Source organism: Rattus norvegicus, chromosome X (assembly GCF_036323735.1).
Source record: "Rattus norvegicus strain BN/NHsdMcwi chromosome X, GRCr8, whole genome shotgun sequence".
In the NCBI taxonomy this organism is placed as follows: Eukaryota; Metazoa; Chordata; class Mammalia; order Rodentia; family Muridae; genus Rattus; species Rattus norvegicus.
The window spans coordinates 136,168,430-136,183,243 of record NC_086039.1 but is presented as its reverse complement, the minus strand read 5'-3'; the positions used below and the strand labels follow the sequence as shown (position 1 = coordinate 136,183,243).

Here is a 14,814-nt window from a genome sequence, read left to right as displayed (position 1 = left end):
TGAGTCTTAGGAGACAGAAAAGGAAACTGAGCCTCAGGAAGTGCAAGTTATGCCATGGTTTCTGAATGCAAGTGAAATAATTCCAAGGACTCCTGAATCAGGCTTTACCTGCTGCTCCATGGTGCAAGGGAGATAATGTTCTGGAGAGAAACAACCCTACACTAGCACTCGGCTTACAGCATCCTCTTCCGGCGCCCCCCCCCACCAGTGGTACTACTTTGAAACACTGCTGCTGACCCACACCTCTTTTGCATCCCTTGGGCTGGGAGTGCATGTTGAGTAATGAAAACTCCAGTGTCTTCATGCACTGCACACTCCCCCATTCATTAACTAGGAAATGTCAGAGTCCCAACTTGCCAGGGGCCTTGTTCTAAGGAATAGCTAGTCTTAAACCTCTGCGTCCTTGGTTACCCAGAAAAAAGCGTTCGGACAGCTGGGCTTGAGAAAAACCCATGCATATTTTTTTAGAGACATGTTCTAATTATGAAAAAAATAAAGGTTGGGTCATGCTTGGGTTTCTGAGAATAAATCCTGGTTCTGTGCTGTGTGACCTTGGCTGCCTATCTAATTCTCTCTGGGCTTCGGTTTCTTCATCTGCTTCAACACCTTGAGTAAGATGGTCTGACTCTGATGTGGTGTGTACTTATACATCCATTCATTCAATAAAAGGCAGTGAGCGAAATCTTTCTGAGGGCGGTGGGCTTGGTGCATGAGATTCACAAGGGGAGAGGAATTAGAGCGAGAGTGCTTTGAAAATGCTCAAAAATCCCCCACGTAAGGTTTGGTAGTCATGCTTTATTGCCGTGCTGACTTACCTTTTCAGAAAATACCCCCTCTTCCGTTGCAGAATGGAAATTGGCAAAGAGAGAGGGAAAAGGTCCAATTTGCGCCTTTGCTATTTTAAGGGAGGCTGAAATTATGAGCCAAAGTGGAGTGATGCGCTCTCTGGAGTGACCTCCGTTCTCCAACACAGGAGAAAACCCAGGTCTTTTGCTTGTGAAGTGGCTGGGGCTCTTGGGCGCGAGGCATTATTATATAAATTCAAGCTCGCTCCTGATCCTTAGTACCCTGAGTTGCCTGAAGGGGGGAATGGCACTGCCTGCATTTGCAGCCCGGGCGCTTGGGCCGCCACTGCAACCGGAGCAAGGAGCGCCCGCCCGCACCACCTGTCCCCGCCGGCATTCCAGAGTAGAGGCCGAATTGGCAGCAAGCCGGCCCGGGTCTGTCGCCGCCTCAGTCCGTGCCGGCCCTCCTAGGGGTGTGTCTCTCGGATTCAACTCCCCGCCGCTCCAGGACAAGCCCCCAAAGACATTTTCTTCCTTGGCGGGAGCCTTGCGCGCCCCGCTCTTCGCGCTGCTGCCTCGAGGCCGCCGCAGGCGGATGCACGACCTCAGGCGACGCTGGGACCTGGGCTCCCTCTGCCGGGCCCTGCTCACTCGGGGCCTGGCAGCTGTGGGCCACTCGCTCAAGCACGTGCTCAGTGCGATCTTCTCCAAGATTTTCGGTCCCTTGGCCAGGTACGTGGTGGGCAAAAGTGGGGCTCTCGCTCCGGGTCCAGGGTGAGCCCGGGCGGCGGGAGGAGGGAAGGCAGCTGGGAGCTGAGGGCAAGGCTCAAAGTTCCAGGGTGCCGGCGGTGGCTGGGCTGGGGGACTCCGGACCGGTTGAGCGCGCAACTGACCGCGGTGCAGCTCCTTCCCCGCTGTTCCGCGGGAAAGGGCTGCGCTGCCTCTGCTTGCAAAGTCAGGCAGCCCGCGGGCTCCTTCCTTCTCTCCCAGGGGAACCCCGAAGCCCCAGCTCACTTCTAGAGGCCACCTGGTGGGCAGCAGGACACGCGCCAAGGGAGCCCGCGTTTAGGGTCTGCAGCTCGCGCACACTGAGGGAACTGGGGTCCGGGGCCCCAGAGAGTCCCGCGGGCCAACGGGATGGGGATAGGAGCTGGAGAGAGGAGAGCGGGAAGCACCCAGAGCCCGAGACGTGTGGCGTGAGTTAGGGAGTAGAGAGACCAGGACTGGAGGGATCCTGCGGGGAACGAGACGCCGCGGAGTGGATCTGGGTTTTCCGCGGGGGAGGGGGCCAACGGCCAGCGGGATGGAGTAGGGGTGAGGGGGGGTGTGCGGCAGAAGCCACAGCGCTGAGCCTGCCGGGAAGGAAGGAAGCGGGGAAGGGCGCCGCTGCCGCCGAGGTGGAGTACTCGGTACGGACGGGAGGGGAAAGGGGCGCAACGGTGGCGCCACGGGGAGGGGGCGGTGCGGGAGCGAGGCGAGCACGGGCCGTGCTGCGGGATTGACGTAACGAGCTTGGGTTTCCCCCAGCGTCGGGAACATGGATGAGAAATCTAACAAGCTGCTGCTGGCTTTGGTGATGCTCTTCCTATTTGCCGTGATCGTCCTCCAATACGTGTGCCCCGGCACAGAATGCCAGCTCCTCCGCCTGCAGGCGTTCAGCTCCCCGGTGCCGGATCCGTACCGCTCGGAGGATGAGAGTTCCGCCAGGTTTGTACCCCGCTACAATTTCAGCCGTGGCGATCTCCTGCGCAAGGTAGACTTCGACATCAAGGGCGATGACCTGATCGTGTTCCTGCACATCCAGAAGACTGGGGGCACCACTTTCGGCCGTCACCTGGTGCGCAACATCCAGCTGGAGCAGCCATGTGAGTGCCGCGTGGGGCAGAAGAAATGCACTTGCCACCGGCCGGGTAAGAGGGAGACCTGGCTCTTCTCCAGGTTCTCCACCGGCTGGAGCTGCGGGCTGCATGCCGACTGGACGGAGCTCACCAGCTGCGTGCCCGCAGTGGTGGATGGCAAGCGCGACGCCAGGCTGAGACCTTCCAGGTGAGTCTCAGTGAAATCCCTTAGGCGCGGTCACTGACCTGGGCCTCGGTGAACCAGAGGCTGGAAAGGTTGTATTTGCAGTTGCTCTGGACCCTGTGTATACCTTGGCGCCCTGAGGGTTGCATCCCTGCTGGGTAGACAGTAGCTACTCTGGAGCCTGTCCTGGTAGTTCTGTCAGGAAGCATTTGGTCATCAGCCCAGGACAGCCCGTCTGCCCATCAGAAGGGTTAGCCTGCTTCCTGGTTGAATGTGGGGCAAGCGGCCTGGCTGCCCGGAAAGTCCCCCAGCAGCAGCCAAGACTGAACACTACATTCTGAGCACTAGAAAGTCCTAAAGAATCATTATCCGCATGCAGAGTCTCTCGGTCCATCCTCCTTAGCCTCTCCTCTCCTCTGCACCCAGTCTCAAAGCCTTGGGCTTGTTTTCCTTCCCTACTTCCCGCTCCTGCTTCCCCTCCCCTCTTTTTAGTTTCTGCCTTTCTCTAGTGGAAAATTCTCTGCCCATCTTGTCTGCTGTTGGTTACTCCTTCCTTCCTTTTCCTGGTCTTTCTCTTTCTACGTTTCCTGGTTCCCCTTTCCACGTTTCTTCTCGTTTCTTCTCTTTCTTTCTCATCTTTCTCTTCTTTCCCTGACTTCTATCACCTCCCCATCCCCAGGCCCTACTTTTCTCTGGAGAGTGGATGTCATTGTGCCACTGTTTAGGGAGGGACCCTCAGGGAGAGCTCCTGGTTCTCATCTTGTGCCCCTCACTGCTGCCCACACTCGAAGTGTCCACCATGCTTTTTGAATATAAGGGGGCACCCTGCCTGCTCGATGACTAGCTGGAAAGTTGCTCTGGACCCTGTATAGGGTTCAGGAGCCATAGAAGTGCTAGGAGCTTTTTTTGAGGCTCAGAAATCCTAGAGCCTCAGCACCCATGGTCAGCTCAGGTTCTTGCCAACAGCGAACGAATGACATAGAAAAAGCTGATTTGTGGATAATCTGTAGCCACCAAGGCATTTTCTTCCCTTTAGCTGCTATGGCCAGTTCCTGGAGGTCATGGGATGCTGCGAAGTGGACAAAAGGAGTTGGTTTGGAGTGAAATCAATCCAGCCAGAGCTATTGTTTTGCAGAGCTCTTGAAAACAAATCAGGGCCTGGGCAGGGAGTCTGAATGAGTTTAGTTGCTGGGAGTGAAATTGGGGTCTTCTGGTGGGCAATCGTCATAGTCTCTCTCTCTCTCTCTCTCTCTCTCTCTCTCTCTCTCTCTCTGCCCATTTTGGTGACTTCTTGGGCTCTCATTGTGCTGTTGCCCCCAAGGCTGCTTCTTTTCACATGGAGCCCTCCTGCCTTGCACAGCCTATGCTCACCCAGTTTCCTGGCTAAAGTGATGTTTTGCAGGTAACTGTTAAGGATGAACTGTGGGCATGTTGCTTCTTTCTAGCTTTCACAAAGGGAGCCCCTGGTTTTCTGGTCACAACACCAGTAAACAGTGGCTTTTCTCAAAGGCCAGAGTCCCTACTGAATCCTTTGAACTTTTATTTCCTTTTTACACTAATGGATTCGTTTTCCTATCCCAGGAGATCCTTGGCCACAGGATCTCTTATGCTAGCTGGCTTGTAGGTTTTCTGAGGAATAGTGATCAAAACCAATGTTAAGGGCAAAAGTAGACTTCCACACCTACAAGAGTGGGGGGCAGTGGTGGTGGGGATTAAAAGAGATGCCTTAACTCTCATGGAAGCCATAGTTATGTCTAGCATTGTGTATGACGTGTGCCTATACCTTTTTCTTTGAACATGTAGGTCAGGGTGTGATGTCTGTAAATGTACTATTAATGTGGTCTAAATTGTCTGTTTAGTAGTCATTGTCCTTTGGCAGGTAACTTCAGATGTAATCTATAGGATAACCAGGACTCGTTGAAACCTCTTGAGTTGTCCCCAGTTGAAGCAAAATTTTTTTGTAATGCAATATAATTTTCTTGGGCATTAAAAGGGTGGTACCACAGTGCCATCTAGTCTAATCAAAGAAGAACCACGTTTGGAAAAGTCACTTGATTGTATGGTATTTATGAAAATGAAATAAAATTTCCTAGAGAAATACAATATTACCTCAAGGGACCTTTATTATTTCACTCCTGTCTGCCTATCTCCAGAATTATTCAGTGATAGCCTGAGGGATCCAGACTTTTCCAGGGTAGTGAGAGATCCCTGCTTGCAGGATGAACAACGGCTGATGATGTGTACACATCATGTATGGCTGCGCATGGGAGATGAAAATTTAGTAGTCGAGGCAACTGCACATCTCCTGATTCCTAGACATCCTGGTCTCAGGATTACAGAATAAATCTCTTAAAACTCCCTAGTAGAGCAGCCTGTGTGGAGAGAACATTCTATTTCGTAATGAGTTTTCATATTGTCCTGTTTTTTTCGCTGGGAGTCTTTTGGAGAAAGGCAGACAGGACAAGAGTATCCCCTTTTATCAGAAAACAATGGCATGTAAAGAGGCTGAAATGACTTTTGCAAGGTCATTGAGGTCTTTAGTGACACAGCAGAAATCTGAGTTCATTTCTGTCTGACCCCACTTTGCTGTGTTGACTCTACCTTGATGAATAGTTTTACCCAAGCATATTGAGGTATTTTCTACTAGTGATAATAAATGTTAATGGGGATGGCTCTCACCTCCATTATTACTGTTATCAGCCATTTTACACTTGGAGCTTTAGGGGAATGGCTGGGCCACCATTGCCACCCTCATCCAAGAAGAATGGATTTCTGTAGGAAGGAAGCTTTATTCTCAGCCGGAGTAGGTCTTGGGGCCAGACTGCTCTTAGGCTTCTTTTTATGTTGTAAATCTCTGTAAAGCTAAACAGGATGAGACTAGATTGGTGAATGCTGGAAGTAGTCACCTTTTGAGGGTGAACCTTTCACCCACATTAGGGTTAGCAAGAGCTCCCTAAATCCTTCCATCAGTGTAACACCAGAAATGGTTTCATGCTTCTGGGGAAGGTAGAGTGCTTGGGAGGTATATCATAATATATTGCTGAATAGAAATAATTGATCATATTGTCTGGCTGGAGGGAATGACTGAGAGAAGAGAGGGAGCTAGAGACTGAGCCTGAGAAATGCTCAAATTGTTTATTAGACTAATATTTCCTAAAAAAAAAATTAGAGGTTGCCTTTCATCCATCTGTTTGCCAGTATGTTGCCTGAGGTCAGAAAGGAGTTCTGCTCATTTTAGAATTTCTAAGACCATTTTAAAAATGTATCAAAACATTGTTGCATGCCAGCTGTTCAAATTTCCCAATTCTATAGGCTTTTTCCAGACCCAAACTTCGTACATTTATAGCCAACTCTAGTGTGTCACTTGGTCTGTGGGAGGAATTAGAAACTCACAAGGCACACAAACCTTGTTTTTCACTTGGTAGGCTGCTGGCTGGCTGGTGCCCATGGGATGGCTCTGAGCTCAAACTGTAGGGCTATACAAGTCTCAGAATTTGCATATCTTCTGCATTCTAGATTTTAAGATTCCTACAATTTTAGTAGCCACACAGAAGGCTGACACTAAAATCTGGTAACATATTGTTGATAGGAAAGGACTAAAAGGGTTTTGTTTACATGTACAAAAGCTTTCTGTTTGGAGAATCAGCCATTCATTTATAAATATGATAAAACCCTTTCTATTTCTCTTAAAATTGTAGCTTTATTTTGAAAAGGCTAGAATAGAGTTTGTATCCCTAATTATCCCTTGTGTGTCTTTACTTGTACTCCCTCAAATTTCTGGTTTTGCATTGAGGCAAGAGACAGGCATGTGGTGTAAGACGAGGTAGGGAATGATGGAATTGTTACAGCAAGCACTTCTACCTATGTGGTCCACCAGGCATTGGTCCATTAGCCTCTCATCTTCACTTGGTTGAGGATGTCTTTATTTATTTTTTAAATAATTATATGTTATGTGTATGGTATTTTGCCTTCATGAATATCTGTGTACCATGTGCATGTCTAATGCTCTCAGACACCAGAAGAGGGTGTGGAATCCCCTGGGACTAGAGTTACAGATGGTTGTGAACCATGTGCGATCTGAGACTTGAACTTGGGTCCTCTAGAAGTACAGATGGTGGCCTTAACCATTGAGCCATTTCTTCAGTTTCAGTGCCTTCGGTTGGTTGTCTGTCAGTGAGAGTGTTTGCATTCTTTATCAAATACCTAATATAAGCAACTTAAAGGGAAGAAAGATTTCTTTGTGCACCATTTCAGGGGGTTCAGTTCATGGTCCCTTGGCTCCATGTGCTTGGACAGCATATCAAGGCAACAGGAACAAGTGGCAGAGGGTATTTCTCACCTCACAGAAGACAGGAAGCAGAAAGGCAGGAAGGAGTAAGGTGTCCCTAACAATCTGTCCTCAGTGACCCATCTCCTCAAGCCAGGCCCCATCTCCTAAAGTTTCTACCACTTCCCAAAATAGAGTCACCAGCTGGGAGCCAGGCATTCAAAATTTGAACCTGTAGAGGAAAATTCATATTCAAACCATAATAAAGAGCAGGGTGATGGGTAGTGGTGGTGGCAGCGAGAGAAAACATGAATGAGAGAGAATAATGACCTGTGTAGAATGCTAACACTGCAGGTTGTTTCATCCTCAGTCAGACTCCTAAGTTCTCAGGTAGTACAAAATGTTACTCTGAGTTAGCTTCTGGTCATAGTGTAAGGTTACTGCCATGATGTGGCAATTAAAATACTAAAGCTTGTTTTTCGTGGGGATCAGTTGTCAACAAAGATAATATGAAATGACATTAAAAGAATACTCATCTTTCCCCACGGTTGTTCATTAAATACAATCTTATAAAACTGTCCATTTGGTTCCAGAGAAGACAAGCTCTTATAAAGCTGACAGTAGAACTGAACAATTTGACACTTTAGATATTTAATAGAAAAGATGTATTTTGTTTGAAAATTATCTGGAAGTCAATAATGTCTTTAAAATGTCCATCATTTATCAGAATATATTAAAAACAGAGACTTTTCATCTGTTGTGTGGTAACTGAGCTCTACAAACCAGGAGAATAATAGCAGCCCTGGTATTGTGTCAGTAGTTGAGGAGATGAGAATCAAGCCAAATGCCAAGAAAGCCTATGTTACCCTCTTTAGCCTAAAGTGCAGAAACATGTAGTATAGATAAGATGGGTGGGGAAGGGGGCTTCATGACCTGAGGAGATCATTCCTCTTTGCAACCTAAAATGTCTTTTCTGTAAAATGAGAGATTTGAACAAGATGTTTCCCAAAGCCCATTCCTTTGTAAAGTATGAAAGATAAGGTAGAAATAGAAACGGTCCATTTGAGAAGGCCCATGGGACTATAAGGTAGGAGAAATGAGGCTTTGTGTTAGTTGGGCCATCCTCTTGGCAGTAGGCAGCCAGTGGGAGCCACAGCCAAGGAGCCTGATCTTAGAGAAGGTTCCTACTTGGGGAAGTAATGGTCATGGAGGTAGATGGGGTCGAAGCCCCATCATGAGGAATCTAGATGTGCGATGAAGACTATGAACCCATGAGACTATGTAAAAATCTTAACTGGAAGATTATTAAAAGCATAAAAGTAAATGAAGGCATTTAAATTCATTTAAAGGTTCCTCTCCGACTTCTAGTCTGCAGCTGAGATAGCGCCATAGGTTAAAGTAGAGAGGTTGAGTAGGGGTCTGGTTTGGGCTGGGAAAACTCTTGTTGCCTAGACTCCTAGTGGGCAGGGTTTGTAAGGAAATGGGGATTGGGGCTCTGGTCCTGGTTAAAGCTTAGTGGTGTATGTGGGAATCTGTGAACCCAGTTAATCTGAATGCACAATTGGCATTATTATTTAAATGATAGCAGCGATTCACACACGGTACTCTTACCCAAAGAAAGGAGGTTTGAATAAAGTAGAAGATAGACAGTTATGATTACATAAAAATGAGAATGTTCATCTGTCGAAGGGAAGAAAAAGCCAAAATGAAAAGGCATGTGTCAAACTCATGAAAATATGTGCAACAATTACAACAGACAAAAGGCTGAAATCTTTTCTGTGCAAAGAAACCCTATGAATTGATTACAGAGACAAAGGGCACGTCCAGACAGTTTAGGACATGAGGCCCAAGACTAGTTTGCAGACATGGAAAAAAGAGGCTCAGTGTCCCTGGTACTAAAGAAATGCAAATAGAAGCATTTCAACGTACGACAACTCTATTTCTATTCACTAATTAACCCTAATTCCAAAATATAAAACTAATCTATATTACCACTAAACCAAAAATCAAATATTAGTAGCCAGGGCTGAGAAGGAATTATATCATAATTCTTATAAAATTGTTGTTGGGAGTATAAATTTGAATAGTCCTTTGGGAATAAATTAGATAGCGTAAACATAGAACATTAGCTATATTTACTTCTTCAAATGGGAGACATATTTCTCAGTGGTAGAGTGCTTGGCTAAGATGTGCAAAGTCCAGGGTTCAGTTCACAGAATCACAGAGGTTTTTTTTTTTCTTTTTTTAACTCATGAGTTATTACCTCGGTATTGAAAACAGGACCCTACACACACATTTTTATTTGCTTATTTACTCATTTACTTCTTTGACAAACATTCTCTGAGTACCTGCTATCACACTGTATCTTTATGCGGTGGGCACTATGATGAAACTTGTTGTTTTGTGAATGTGTTGCTTTTTTTTCAGCAGAGGAGGAATGGAAGACGAATAGAAAATTCTACTAAGTCTAGGCAAGAGAGAACGCAGACAAGAAGGTACACCAGGCTCTTAAGAGATATGGGAGCGATTTTCTTTTCTTTTTTCCTTTTTTCCTTTTCTTTTGATATTCTGAGGATTTTGAATTTCATTCAAAATCTGTATCCCTTTGGAAATAAATAGCTGGGCGGGCAGCACACCCCTTTAAAGCAGATGCTCCAGAGGCAAAGGCAGGCAAATAAATCCCTGTGAGTTCAAGGCCAGACTAGCTTAGGTAGTGATTTCTGGGTTCTGGGTTAGCCAGAGTTACATGATGAGACCTTGTGTCAAACAAAACAAAACAAAAGAAAACGCCCCAAACAAATTAAAAAAAACCAAAAGCTATTTTTTTTTAAAACAAGACTTTTCTGTGGTCATGATAAATATACTTATGTCTGAATTTTGTTCCCTGAAGACTATCTGTGGTTGTTTCATTAGCTTTTTGATGTGCTGGTAGCCCTTAATGAGGAGAATAGCTTGAGTGTGGTCAGTCCTCCCACTGAAAAGGAGGTGGTAAGTCTGATTAGCCCAGCACTGGGTGCTGATTTTCCTTCTAATTGGCTAACTCATTTCTCACATCCCATGGAACGCTATAGCAGCAAAGCAGAAAATTGCCACTGCTGCTTCTTCACTGAAAGTTTCAATGAAACATGAAGTTAGTAGTTGTCCACAGTTGGAATTTGAAGGCTCAGTTTTCCTTGGCCATGGCTCTTCAAGAAGACTTGGAATGTTGGCCCCTTCATGGGGCTCTAAGTGAGCTGATTACCTACATATAAGAGCTAAGGTTGAGGTTGGTTAAGGGTTGTGATTCTAAACCTCAGCCAGTGAGAACTGCCATCAGTTATGGCATGTGTTGCTTGTACTGAGGGACACCTTCTTAGAGCAGTTTAACTGTATAAGAGCTTTACTCTTAATTAGATATAAATGAAGTCCTTTAGAACATTTTATTCCCCAGTTATTCTAGATGTCTGTGGGCCAACTGTGTATACATCTAGTGAGGTGCATACTCTTATTGTTGAATCTCCACCAAAACAACACCCAATGCAGACGTTATTTTGACAATAGAAACCATTCATGGTTGAAAAGCTAATATTGACATTCTGTACCAGAAAAATAACATATTTAGCCATTGAGTTTAGAAAGGAAGGCATGAATGGGAATTTCACTCTTTCTATGAAAGGATAATGAATAATCCACTTAATGGTACACGTCATGTAAAACAATACCATTGTGAGCTTTGGGAAATATTTGTCTGAACTTCAGTAAAATATTTATTGGCTAGAGAGCCTTTCTTGCTCTAGGTCTTGGACTGTGCAGATTCTTCAGTTGGTCTTATTGCGTCCATTTGTTATTCCTGCCATTTTGCCTCCCAGAACAGTGTTGAAGACTTTGACACATTTCAGAGCATTACACTAAATAAATCTGTCTTGCACATTCCACTGTGCTTTTTCTGGAATATTATAAATATTCAAATACAGGCATATATGCAGATTCAAAATAAAATTCAATACATGCAAATTCTGCATAAGTTCCTTACTTATAACTTAGTAATAGTTTTGAACTTGTTATCCTATGATATAAATATATCAAATGTGAGCTCATGGAAATTACCAATAAGTATATTTTTCTGATTAAGCTGTGAGCTTTTTTTTCACTGACAATTTAAGCTTCAATTCTGAGTTATAAGAGAATAATTTGCACTTCATTTACTCTAAATTGTCAAGAATTGCGCTCTTCCACAATGTAAATGTCTGCAAAGAAGATTTCTTATTCAGTTTGATTGCTTCTTAAATTTTACTAGCAGAGATGCCCTAGTGAGCCTGAGAGAACTGGGCTGTTGCTGGTGATGAATTTAGTCCTGGCGAATCACTTCCATGTACTTGTCTGTGGAAGCACAGAGCAATTGAACTGTGCAGCGTATTGACTTATATCAGATGGATTAGCCTTGTGTGCACCATCTCCTGCATTAATTGACTTTTGCCTATTGTTATTGGAATTTTTGGGGTCAAAGACTGGGTACTGTCAACTCCAGCCAACTAGACTCGTCCGCAGTATGTCAATTAAAAGGACAATAGTGAAAACCAGAAGGGGATTCATTCAGTACGGTCAAATTGTAAAGAGGAACAAATAAAGGGGGTCAGGTGATCTCCATAGCCCATACACAGTGTAATGACATTTTTAGGTTTAAATAGAGGTCAAAAGGTATGCATAATGAAGCAGTCACAGACAAGATGGTGGGGGGAGCTGCATGTTTCTGACACACCATTGTCACTGTGTGGGTCTGTTATGCAAGGGTCTCTGCTAGAATGTCAGAACTGTGTGAAATCTCTTCATGTGAGACAAGTTCCTCTTCTGCCTTAAGCATTTCCCTTTTTGAGGCATAAATTTTGGCATAAAAAGACATCAGCAAATTACCACTTCAATTTCCAGATAAATATGTGCTTACATACAGTTATAACTTAATGGCAATAAGAAGAAATTATGAAATCTACTGATTTCTTCTAAAAATTAATAAATGAACAAAATTACATAGATGCAGATTTAAACTACACAACAAACTCAATATAAATTATATAAACATGTAGATGTATATCCAACACACATCTAGCTTATATAAACATATTTACATCAAACTGAATAAATACAATTCTTTTCCTCATGCACTTCTAGAATGCTGTGAAAATATTCTGTGTAATAAACCCTAAAGTTAGTATTTACAAACTCTGGTAAACAAATAACATGTTTAAAAACAGATTTATTTTATTTCTCATTCTGTGTATGTATGTGTGACCATATATACATGAATGTAAGTGCTCAAGGAGACCAGGGGCATTAGATCCGCCAGAATTAGCGTTATGTAAATGCAATTATGAGCTGCCTCATATGGAGGCTGGGAATTGAACTCAGGTCCTTTGTAAGAGCAAAACATGTTCTTTTTCTATCTATCTATCTGTCTGTCTGTCTGTCTATCTATCTATCTATCTATCTATCTATCTATCTATCTATCATCTATCATCTATCTATCTACCTACCTACCTACCTACCTACCTACCTACCTACCTACCTACCTACCTATGTATTGAGTCAGAGTATCTCTCTACAGTCCTGTAGTCCTGGCTGTCCTGGAGTTCACTATATAGGTGAGATAGACTAGGCTGGCCTTGAACTCACAGAAATCCTTCTGCCTCTGCCTTCTGAGTGAGGTTAAAGGTGTGTACTACCATGCCTGGCTGAAATGCACATTTTTAACCTCTGAACCATCACTTCAGCCCCTAAGAAATAATGTTATAGACCCTATGCAGTATTATTTAATATTGGCTCTTTCCAGTCCAGTAGGTACAGGGCACTGGATTAAGCTTGAGTGCATACAAAAGAACACGAGTAGAAAGATATTATTAATCTGATTTTTCACAGATTATGGGAAGTTTCTTCATTTACAGACAAAATAAAAGAACTATAAATCAGAGCAAGTGAAATGCTGTACAGTGTTTGCTTAATCCAGGGAGTTTGCATGATTGGTGGTGAATATCTATCACCATTTTGGAGTATATGCTTATCTAAGCCCCAAGAAAGGAACATTATACATATTTTTATTTAATACACAGAACAACCCTTTGATGTAGATGTTTTAAAACTCTACTTACAGATGAACAACAGGATCGAACTCTCTCTCCTTTCCTTCTTCCCTCTGCCTCTCCCTCCCTCCTTCCCTCCCTTCACCCCCTCTTTCATAAATCTAATCAGCCAGAGACTAATGGAACAGTACATAAAAATATTCAGAACACCTGGTCCGCTTTAGAGTTTCCTGGGTCTACTAAATAATCAGAAAACCTTCCAAAAGTATTTACTGTTTCTGTGACCATGATTATAAGTGGAGTGGAGACTTGATATGAGAGCCATTAGGACCCCAGCATGCAGGGAAAAAAAGCCTGACATGGTCCAGCATGACTATAATTACAGTGCTGAAGAGATGGAGACAGGAGTGTCCCAAGGCTTACTGGCTGAATTGGTGAGAGAGCATGTCTCAATCCATAATGGGATTAAGGAAGACATTGATCTCCGTTCTCCATTTGCATGTCCATACATGTGGATACCTCTCCATGGAGGTGCCCCTTTGTGTGACCCCACCACCTCTGCCACACACATACATGTTTTTAAAATGGTGCTCTTTGAAGTGAACCTTGCTACTCATCTTTTTCTCTCTTAAATGAAGGCTCAGACAGCTAATTTATTTCAAATGCTTTCAAGACTGATTTTTACAGAGGGATGAAGGGATAATGTTTTAGGGTGTGTTGGTCATGTGCATTGTCTTTTGTCACTGTAACACATAATTAAGAAAAGTGACTGAAGGGAGATTCATAGTTTGAGAGATCTCATATCTTGGCAAGATCGCTCTATTTCATTCTAGGCCCTGGCAGAGGAACCAAGTTCTTTGCGTTGTGGCATCCAGGAAGCAAAGAGGTGCATTGAGACAGAAAGAGGGCAAGAACACAGAGTACCTTCCTAGCATGTGCCTCCAGGGAGTTCTTTCCTCCTAAACCCATCACCTGGCTATGAAGAAGACCATGAATCTTTAGAGAACATTTTTCTTAAACATTCAAACCAGAGCACAGGGGAAATGTTTACAAAATAACAGCAATGAGGTAGATATGGTGACACAGCACTCATAGTCTGGGTATTTAAGAAGCTGAGATGAAGGATTGTTTGAGTTCAGAAGTTCAGGGCCAGTCTGGGAAATATAACAAGACCACATTTCCACAAACATACAAACAAAATCAAAAGCAAGAAAAGAAAAAGGAGATATTAAAGGCTTTTAACTATAGTTTAATTACTGCCTTATCTGGAATTAAAATATGATGTACACTCTATGGGAGATTTAGTTACCTTTTTTGTCTTTTTGTTATTTTTTTCTCCCCTGGGGCTGAGGACCAAACCCAGGGCCTTGTGCTTGCAAGGCAAGTGCTCCACCACTGAAGTAAATCCCCAACCCCACTTTGGGAGATTCATAAGGAGCTAAATACCTCCCTTCTTCTGGAATGTTGCTGTCATTTTATTAGAAATATGTCATGATTGGTCATGACTTCTTCCGTAAAAAACCATTTGTTGTTTTTTTTGTCCCCGTTTTGTTTTTGTTTTTGTTTTTTGTTTTTTGTTTTTTTTTTTTTTTTTTTTTGGCATTTGGTCTGTGTAGATCCAGTGTTTTGGAACGAGTGCCACTGTGTTCAACCAGGGCTGTTCCTGCCATATGGGAGCTGAGGAGCCAGT

At 44.0% G+C, this 14,814-nt stretch overlaps 1 protein-coding gene across 8 annotated transcripts in view; it reads left to right on the top strand.

Annotated features, from left to right (window-relative positions):
- The first annotated feature begins 855 nt into the window (after nucleotides 1-855).
- The window catches only part of Hs6st2 (heparan sulfate 6-O-sulfotransferase 2), a 295,165-nt gene continuing 281,206 nt past the window's right edge, over nucleotides 856-14,814 (top strand). For 2 of the 8 annotated variants that reach the window (XM_063279905.1, XM_017601973.3), the window contains exons 1-2: nucleotides 2,121-2,194; nucleotides 2,313-2,831. In XM_063279905.1, coding sequence (XP_063135975.1) covers nucleotides 2,323-2,831 — 509 coding nt within the window. In that variant the 5' untranslated portion in view covers nucleotides 2,121-2,194; nucleotides 2,313-2,322. Of the gene's footprint in view, nucleotides 1,518-1,768; nucleotides 1,982-2,120; nucleotides 2,195-2,312; nucleotides 2,832-14,814 lie in introns of those variants that run through there. The other 6 variants (XM_017601970.3, XM_017601971.3, XM_006257578.5 and 3 more) reach the window with 6 other exon arrangements.